This window comes from Suillus paluster (assembly GCF_016628075.1).
Source record: "Suillus paluster strain FC165 chromosome Unknown EDB91scaffold_106, whole genome shotgun sequence".
Lineage (NCBI taxonomy): Eukaryota > Fungi > Basidiomycota > Agaricomycetes > Boletales > Suillaceae > Suillus > Suillus paluster.
In genome coordinates, this window is record NW_024537666.1 from 23,039 (window position 1) to 33,145 (window position 10,107).

General features: G+C 46.8%; 1 protein-coding gene across 1 annotated transcript; it reads right to left on the minus strand.

Annotated features, from left to right (window-relative positions):
* Positions 1-7,084: 7,084 nt before the first annotated feature.
* On the minus strand, positions 7,085-7,285 carry EDB91DRAFT_1013669 (uncharacterized protein; the record flags this gene model as incomplete). Its single annotated transcript, XM_041312458.1, has 1 exon — positions 7,085-7,285. A coding segment is annotated over one exon (201 nt), but the record flags the coding sequence as incomplete, so codon positions are not given.
* Positions 7,286-10,107: the final 2,822 nt, after the last annotated feature.

Sequence of the window (10,107 nt, forward strand, 5' to 3'; positions counted from 1 at the left end):
ACGTTTCCGCTCAACCGCTCAACTGGTCCCCTTCCATAAACCTCTCCATTCAACTGGATCCCTTTCCCCTTTTAGACATACACTTTCCCCTTCGGTACATAGACCCTTACTTCCGGATCACCGGTAATTCCTATTACCGCTTGATCACTGATCTGATGCATACATATTGATATCCGCTCTGACTTGTGTCTTCACCTGTGTAAGTACTTACAAATTATATCCTTGGTACATAGCTTTACAACATAGTTATCCTGGTCACTGCCTCATACATAGAAGTATATAACATATCATGTACTTAGATATTTTTCCTCAGTCTTAATATTACTTGTCTTCTTGCAGTTTCTACTTGTGAGAATTCTCAGTAGGACCTTGCCTCCTCTGGACACAAGTCTCAACTTGTTGTCACCTCCGACCCTCCAACCCTCCACTCCTACCAAGCCTTCCCCCTATTCCTATCCACCCTCTGCATCACTCCCCGCCTTGTCCGCTCCGCTCCTAGTCGGCCCGCCACTAGTAGCTCTTACTTCCCGACCCTCAAAGCGGACCAAAGCAGTCCACTCATCCTATTGTCAGACAATGTCAGACCCGCTCCAAATTCGGGGCACGTACTCGGCTAAGGGCACAGCGCAAGAGCTGAAGCCAAGCCCCGACCCCTCTGCCTCTTGAGCCAGCACGGTACCTAACATGTTGCAACAATGACATCTGGACAGTCTTGTCAATACTGGCCTCCAAACTATCAATGCAGAACTTACCCAGTCCACCCTGAATGTTCTGATGGCACAAGCTGACAAACTTTGTCAATGGGAGCCGTTGGCTCACAGTGCCAGCACTATCTTTATTTATCTTAAGTACACTTTGTTCATTTATCATCATGCTCACTTACCAAAATCACCAACAACCCAGGACTCGAGTTTAAGCATGAAGCATTTTGGTTCCATGCTGAGAACATCCTTGATAAATGATGTCACCTTAGATGTGTAGAAGAGCTTCAGCTTGTGATATTGTTCAATGTCGCCTCTACAACCAGATACATGCCCTCAAATCCAATCTGTGCCTGTATAGCCGACCACTTTTATGTTGTAAATTAGTGGTGTGTCTGGAGCCTTTATTGTGTACATACCTCATTTTGCATGATATTAAAAGTTGTGTTAATATCTTTCTGCAGCACCTTTGGATTCACACAAATGACCTTGATGTGTGATTGACGGAGGTTCACAACACTTTTGTGAAGGTCCTCCTTTTCTGTTCTTGTCAAACAATAATATTTTGACCATAATTCTTCTTGATGAGCCCTGATGAAAGCAGGCAATTTCATTTGATCTCCCATGCCACACCCTATGACTTCAGGCAGTCTATTTTTTAACACACTGCCAGAGAAAAACACACCTTCATTATATGCATTTAGGTTGTTTCTAATGAATCCATTCCGAGGGTTTGCACTCTGGCGGTTCAGGAAGGTCTTAGTGGTGTGAAGCTGCCGTCTTGTTAGAGACCATGCTTGGACAGAGAAGCGAAGGGGTTGGGGCTTGGCTTCAGCTCTTGCGCTGTGCCCTTAGCTGAGTACATGCCCTGAATTTGGAGTGGGTCCGATGATAGGATGGGCAGACTGCTTTGGTCTGCTTTGTGGGTTGGGAGGTAAATGCTACTAGCGGTGATCCAACTAGAAGCGGAGTGGGGGAAGTGGAGGAAGTGTGTTGGGATGGAGGGGGGTAAGGAGGTTGGGTTTGGTTGGGTCGTGTCATATACCGGATCCGGGCACCTCCAATACCACCTGTGAACATCCCCACCCCTGGTCCGACCCCCTGTTTTCCTGTCTGCTCCATCCCTCCTTCTCCGACAATGCACAAAGTGCATCTCAGCAGGACTAGCCCTGCTACCTCCGCCCGACCCCGTTCCGCTCCTCCGACACTACCCCTATGTCCTCCGACACTATACCCCTTCCATCCGACCCTATCTGGGGTTCCGCCCCTCTGCCCTATCGGTCTGCCCAATCCTATTCCTACTCCCTCTGCTTTTCCAACCCACTCGGTTCCTTCAGTTCCGCTCGTGTTGCCCCACCTGACAATTAGTCCGCCCGACCGCCTCACCAGTCCACTCCTAGACTAGGAACCACTCAACTGGTCCTATCTCCGTTTAGTATCATAGTTCCGCTTTTCAGATCACCAGTAATCCCTATACCCAAGTGATTTCTGATCTGTCGCGTACATACTATTCTCCAAGCCTCTTCTTGTATGTCTCAGTCATCTCTCCTGTAATCTTGTACACTCAGCACATAGCCTTCTGCTATGCTATGCTACTTACTTAGAGTATATAAACATATGTACATCTGTCTGTAGATCTTCAGTCTGAATATTACCTTTTCTAAGCCCTGCTCTTCTGCTCCCTGACTTAGACTTAACCCAAGTCAACTCCTGTTTGCTGACCTAGGGGATTGACTCCCTAGGTCGGCCACTTCCCTGCTCCCCCGCTCCCCTGCTCCCCCGCTCCCCCACTCCCCTGCTCCCCCGCTGTTCCTCCATTCCCCCATTCCTCCATTCCTCCATTCCTCCATTCCTCTGTTCCTTCGCTCATCTGACTCCCCGCGCATCGGCTGCCTTTCCTGCGCATTGGAACTGATCCCAGCACCCTGCTACATCCATCCCCGTGGTTCCGCTCTGCTTCTACTGTTGGTTCCAACTGCGGTAGCCTTCAACCTCTCTCCTGTCAGGTGGAACAACCCCCGCCCGACTTTCCCACGCTCACCTAGTAGTCCGTCGGTCCTCCTTCAGAGGACCCCCATTCCGACGTCCTGTCGGAACTCATAGAACTTGTGTCGGACTACATTCTGAAATTAGGGGCACATACTCGGGTAAGGGGCGCAGCACACGAGCTGAAGCCAAGCCCCTCAGACTCCATCTTACCCCTGAGCACGGTCTTAACAGGTCGGAGAAGTAAGAGCGAATACTTAGAGCACAGCTCTGAGTTGGAGGGTCGGAGGTGATGACATGGTAAACTTGTGTCCAGAGAGAGAGCAAAGTCCTATGGAGAATTCCCACTAGTAGAGACTGCAGGAAGACAAGTAATATTAAGACTGGGGAGTAGCTAAGTACATGGTATGTTTATATACTTCTATGTAGGAGCCAGTGACTAGTAGTCCTTAGTATGAGGCTATGTACTGAGTATACAATTTGTAAGTGAACACAGGTGAAAAACATAAGTCGGAGCGGATATTAATATGTACACATCACATCAGTTAGACGAGCGGTTATGGGAAGTACCGGTGATCTGGGAAGTAAGTACTATGTGTCAATGGAGAAAGTATATACCTAAAAGGGGAAAGGGGTTCCAGTGGAGTGGAAACAATGTGGAGGGTAACAGACAAGTCAGTTGATTGGAACCATAGGAGCAGATGCAGGAGCCGACTGGGTCAAGTGGAGGGCAGACAGAGTGGAGGTGGTTGGAAAGCAGGGAAAGTGTGAGGTCAAGCGGAGCAGATATTAATATCGTCGGAGCAGTCAGATCAGGTATATGACACATCTGGTCCACTTCAAGCTTCTGCATAATGGTGTAGGGAGTTATGTTACTCTGGGCTTGTATTGATGGTTTTTACTTACTTTCCTTAGTTTATGTACGCATTTTTACTGCTTATGTAAACAAACAATCTTCTTGAGCCACCACCATGAGCAGTGCTCTTTTGATTCACTTTTCTCTCTGAGCACTACCTAGCTCTAGTCCAGAAACCCTCTAGGGTCAAATGCACCTCCTTGCAGGTATAGCAGCAGGCAGCAAGACCCAACACTTTCTGCACCCAGCAGAATTGTTGTACCCACAATGGTAAATAAATCTTCCTTGTGTTTTAATGCAAGCTCACCATCCATGGTCTTGAGCAATGGCCTGAGCCTCTTCTTGGTATGTTTCATGCACTGTAACAATTGCATTCATCAGGTTCACAAATTTGTCATGATGTGTAGCCTTCTGTACTGTTGTCAGTTTGGCATGGACACATTGATGCTTTGATATAGCCATCTACAAAAATAGAGTATTGGTGGTAAGTTGGGGGGGGGGGAGGATTTATGGACAATTTTTCATGGAGTCATGGTGATTTTCATAGTTTTTTGGGCATCTCGGACTTAAACTTTCTGCCCTGTTCACCCCATTCATGTCATTCTTGTGATGTATAAATATTTTTAGTTTGAATTTGCACTACTCTACTGTACAGCCCATAGTCAAATCTAATTAAATTTTGTTACCCCTGCCTAGTACCAAAACTCCTGGGATGTCCCTGACCCATCCTCACTGTAATACCCTGATAGCATGGTCAGCACACTGTCAGCCAATATGAATCTGAACTTACATTTTGCACAAATACCACAGGGATGTTGTCAATGAGTTCATATAGTGGTGGTGGCAAATTCATTAGGGTTAGTCCATTGTCAGGATCAGTATGAGCTGATGCTGAAATATGGAACTGGCCAAGAACCTGATGCTCAGTGGGACATAAAATGGAAGGCACATTATTGTCATGTGGTGGAGCTGAAAAATTTTCAGTGGTACGATTTGCACCAATAATCACAGAGGGTCCATCTATATGCACAGCACCATGGTTGGTGTTGTGCTGTTCACGGTCAATATGCTAAGCAAAATTTTAGCCCACCATTTACTCACATTTAATGGAACATACCTGAGTATGAAGCAAAACAATTTCCCTTGTAACTGAAGCTACTGGCATTGGGGCAGAGACTGGGATATGTCTGAAGACAAATCCGAGACATACATTGAATCATCAGAAGATGGTGTGGAGCTGGGAAGAAATGCTGGATACTGTGCTGATTGATCTGACTGTACAAGTTGGTGTCATCAGTGTCCATGTCCTCTGTGTTGCACGGTGGGTAGGCTGTTGCCTTGGTGAACCTAATGTACAAAGGATTTGAGTAGACAGCTGAATACTGATGGTCGAGCTACTAGCTGTTTCCTGGTCTTGCGAGCGTGACAGAAGCCAAGTTCCAAAATCTGGGCACTGGAGGACCTCTTCTAAGGTCCCAACCTGAGGGGTCCATGTGGAGACAACAGGGTGATGAGATGACAATGGCATTGTGTGATGAATGCTCCCCTGGAAATTTCGCTCAAGAGCAGTTTGTGGCACCACGTCACCAAGTAGTTACTGATAGTGGTGGGAAGGGAAGAGAGGCGCGACTGCCACACTGAAAATTTTTTTGTTGCTATCTGAACAAAAAAGAGCTGTTAAATTAGTAGGGGGATAAACTAGAGGGATAGTCAGCTGAACCTTGAGAGAGACACAGTGGAGGAATCAGTGGTTTTGCCCAACCTCAAGTAAAGACATTCTGGCGAATATGATCGGCAATTCCTGATGAAAAAATGTCCCCTAGAAGCTCAACTGTATGGGAAATGGCATTGCAGTTGAGTCTATGGTATGGATCTTGCAAGTAGGGTGACTGTTCAACAGTCATGATAATTGCTGGTTTGTTGATACTGTCTCCCAGAATGACTCGCTGAGCAGATGTATGTGAAGTATGGAGACCTTTCTGAAACACAAATTGCACATTGAGAGTGAGAGTGATGGCCGTCTGAAAATTGAAAGTTAGTGAATAGATGAAGATTTGGACTGGTAGGGGATGTTGGACTCACAAGGTTCTTGCTGTTTGTTGCTAGATCTAACCACTGCATTCTATTCATGCACAAAGTTAACATTTAGGTAGAAAGAAATGAATACAGTACACTTGCCTATAATGCATAGCCTCCAAGTCATAAAGCATAATCCTCATAATGCATGGACTTAGTCATCCATTTGCCACTCAACAACAGGGAAGGGAAATTGTTTGATGTCACACTTTAATTCCAAGTTGTCCATTTGCCAATGAAACATTTGGCATTGAAATCAGTTAATACTATACTCTAGCTATACAAGACTCTAAACAATCTGCTTCGTTGCATAAGTTATCATCTTCATCAATTTCAATTGAGTCAGTGCTCCTCAACTCCTCGACCACCACAAGCTGATCCTCCATGTTGATTCCTTTCCCTTGTTCAACACAAACCCCACTATACCCAGCTAGGCTGTTATATTTTTTCGAGGCGAAGCACGGTGAAGGTTATTCATGCACTGACGTTCCTCATATCACCATTGGATTTCCCTGGTGAGAATTGGGTTGCTGTCATATACCAGATCCGACCGCTCCGATACTGATATCCGCTCCGCTTTCCAACCCCCTCCGCCCCATCCATCCTCCGCTCCATCCTATCACAAACCCGCATTCCGCCCTACGCTTCCGCTCAACCGCTCAACCAGTCCCCTTCCATAAACCTCTCCATTCAACTGGATCCCTTTCCCCTTTTAGACATACACTTTCCCCTTCGGTACATAGACCCTTACTTCCGGATCACCGGTAATTCCTATTACCGCCTGATCGCTGATCCGATGCGTACATATTGATATCTGCTCCGACTTATGTCTTTGCCTATGTAAAGTACTTACCAACTATATCCTTGGTACATAGCTTTACTACATAGTTATCCTGATCACTGCCTCACATAGAAGTATATAACATATCCTGTACTTAGATATTTTTCCTCAGTCTTAATATTACTTGTCTTCTCGCAGTTACTACTTGTGAGAATTCTCAGTAGGACCTTGCCTCCTCTGGACACAAGCTTCAACTTGTTGTCACCTCCGACCCTCCGACCCTCCGCTCCAACTTAGAGCTGTGCTCTAAGTCTCTCCCTTATTTCTCCGCCCCTTTATTCCCCTCCTGACCCTTTTCCATCCTCCGCATTATCCTTCGCCTTCTCCGCTCCCACCAGACATTCCCCCTGCTCCTATTCACCCTCCGCATCGTTCCCCGCCTTCTCCGCTCCGCTCCTAGTTGGTCCGCCGCTAGCAGCTCTTACTCCCCAACCCCCAAAGTGGACCCAAGTGGTCCACCCGTCCTACCTGTCGGACAATGTCGGACCCAGCTCCAAATTCGGGGCACATACTTCGGCTAAGGGCGCAGTGCAAGAGCTGAAGCCAAGCCCCGACCCCTCTGCCTCTTGAGCCAGCACGGTACCTAACAGTACAGTTGCTCATTGCCAGCGCAGTTGAGACTTCAAGTATATGTGCGTCTTCAGTATCCACCCATTCCTGAAGATGGCTGATCTCAATACTGAGCCTATGGATTTCTTCATGTGCCCATACAATCCTGAAGTGTTTCACCGCCCAAGGTTTGTGGAGTATTTCAGAACATGAGTGCTTGAGTAACTTGAATTCTCCTACCCATGTGTATGAAGCAACTTCACTGAGCTTTAACACATCATGCAGGAGGTGTTTGAAAAGGGGCGATGTTAAGGTCATGCTCAAGGGAAGAGTAACTCAAAGGGCTTGGCTTCAGCTCGTGCACTGCGCCCCTTACCCAAGTACATGCCCTTAATTTCCAAGAGGTAGAAGGGAAGTCTGATAGAAGTCCAGGTAAGTCCGGAGGTCAGACACAAGGGGAGTTTGGTGGAACTCTGGAAGGCTAGGAGCAAATAGAGTAAGGCTACTTTGGACAAGTCCGGAGTAGAAATGGAACAAAGATAGACTACCCTAAGGTAGAGCTGGAGATATAGTCTTAAGGAACAAACCCCAAGACTCGGAGGTGGACAAGAGATCAGACTCAAGTCCAGAGAAACAGGAATGAGCAGGAACTAAGATGATATTTGAACTGAGGAGGTACAGAGTTTTACAGGAGTTTATATACTGTAGATATCATGTAAGTAATCAGTCAGCAAGTAAAAGGCTATGCCCAAAGCATATGGAAAATCTACTAGTAAGTATACAACGGATCAAAGAAATGAAGTCAAAAATGAAGTGCAGACAGACAGATCAGTAAGCAAGGCAGAAAGGTGTATGACCAGTAGCCAGAGAGCAATAATCTAAAAGGAGATAGGTGTGAGTCTGGAGATGAAAATGGAGCACTGGACAGAGAACAGGACAGAAGCCCAAACTTTTATAGGGGAGAATCTGGAGTTCTGTGTCCAGAGGTACAGGATATGACAGTATCCCCCCTTTAGGGCCGAGCCCTCGAGGCTTGAATGATTCATAACTTGGCGAGAGGACCTGGTTTGTTCAGATAAACAGAGTGGAAGCCTGAGACGAGTTCCGACACATTTTCGAGTTCTGTGGCGAGAAGCCAGGATGTTTCTTCGTCCGTGCCTTCATACCCAGTCCAACATACCAGGTACAGGAGTTGGCAATGTCGCCTTCGGAGGTCGAGTTTGAAGTCTAGAATTTCGGAGATCTCATATTCTGGTTCTCCGTTGACTTCAACTGCAGGTGGGGGTGGCTGGATATGGTTAGGGATGGTGTTTGGAGTTGCAGGTTCCAACTGTGAGACATGGAATACAGGTGCATGGAATGCATGGAGTCCGGGAGGCAGATGGTGAAGGAATGGGTACCAGGATGGGAAATGATATCAAAAGGACCTAGGTTCTTTTCCAATAATTTTTTGGAAGGCCGGGTGGAACAGAAATATTTTGCTTTGATGAATACTTGGTCCCAACCTTAAAGTCCGGAGTGGACTTTTGTCTGGCGTCAGCGGGGCCTTGGTAATGTTCTTGGGCATGGGACATTTCTTCCTGGAGGAATTGGTGAAGCTCATCTAGATCTATAGCAAAATCCCGGGCATGGGTGGAGGAAAGATCTCGTTCTGGGTATACGGAGATGTTGGGATGGTATCCTTTATTGGCAAAAATGGTTATACTCCGGTGGTAGCGCTTGGAGCATTATTGTATGCAAACTCCACTAAAGGAAGGAGTTCAGACCAGTTATTCCGTTGATAATTACAGTAGATCCAAAGATACTGCTCTAGGGTCTGGTTGGCGCACTCGGTCTGGCCATCACCCTCTGGGTGGTATCTGGAGGTGAAGTGAAGTATCATGTCTAGTGCTTTTCCGAGGGATCAGAAGAAGTGGGATACAAATTCTGTGCCTCAGTCAGAGGTGACATGAGACAGAACTCCGTGTTTAGAGAAGACGTGGAGCAGGAAAAGCCAGGCGAGGTCTGGAGAGGTGATGGTGTCATGTGTTGGGACAAATATTGCCTGCTTGGACAGATAATCTATGATGACAAGGATGGCCATGAAACCAGAGGAGACTGGGAGTTGTTCTATGAAGTCCATGGAGATGGAATTCCATGGTTTTCTGGGAATGGGAAGTTGTTTGAGCAATCTGTAGGGCTTATATCTTGGGACTTTGGCTTGGGTGCAAGTAGTGCAGGACTTAACATAGTCCTTGACATAGGTGTGTATTACATGCTAGGTGTATTCATGCTGGATAAGTTCCAACATACAGTTTTGACCAAAGTGTCCAGATAGGGGATGGTCGTGAGTATTTCAGAGGATGCAGAGGTGGAGATCATTGGATTGTGGGACATATATACAGTTGTCACAGTGAAGGAATCTGTTGTCATCTACTGTCCATCTTGGGTCTGAAGGTTCCGGGAGATGATTGGAAGCAATGGGGTCAGTAGGGAGGGTGGTCAAAATGTCTTTTCGGAGGTGTTCGTTATCCATGACCACAGCTCCTCAGAGCACCAGGGTAGCTAGAGTTGACACTCATAGGGGCGAAGCGAGCTGTTCTGTGGTGAACACTGGTTGGAGGTTATGAGGGTTAGCTTGAGCATAGTCCTTATCCCCTCTTTGGGATAGACATCCCAACATCTAGTGAGGGAGTCCGGTTTAGCTCCAAGTTTTCTGGGACGGAAAAGGATGATGAGATTGAATTGGTGGAGGAATTCCGACCATTGTGCCTGATGGTGCGAGAGGAGTTTGGTGGTGGCAAAGTACTCAAGGTTTTTGTGGTCTGTGACCATGTCAATCGGTTGGGAGGAGCCTTCTAGTCAGTGTCACCAGGTCCGGAAAGCTTCGTAGATGGCCAGGAGTTCCTTGTCATGGGTATTGTAGTTGAGTTCCAGAGCTGTAAGCATTCTGGAGTAGAATGCCACCGGACAAAGTTCTGAGTCTGGACAGATAATGGATAGAATTCTGGCAATGGCATAGTCAGAGGCATCTGGTTCTACAACAATGGGAACATCTGGCATCCAATGCGTCAACACCAGAGCTGTGGTGAAAGCCTCCTTGAGTGTCTCAAAGGATT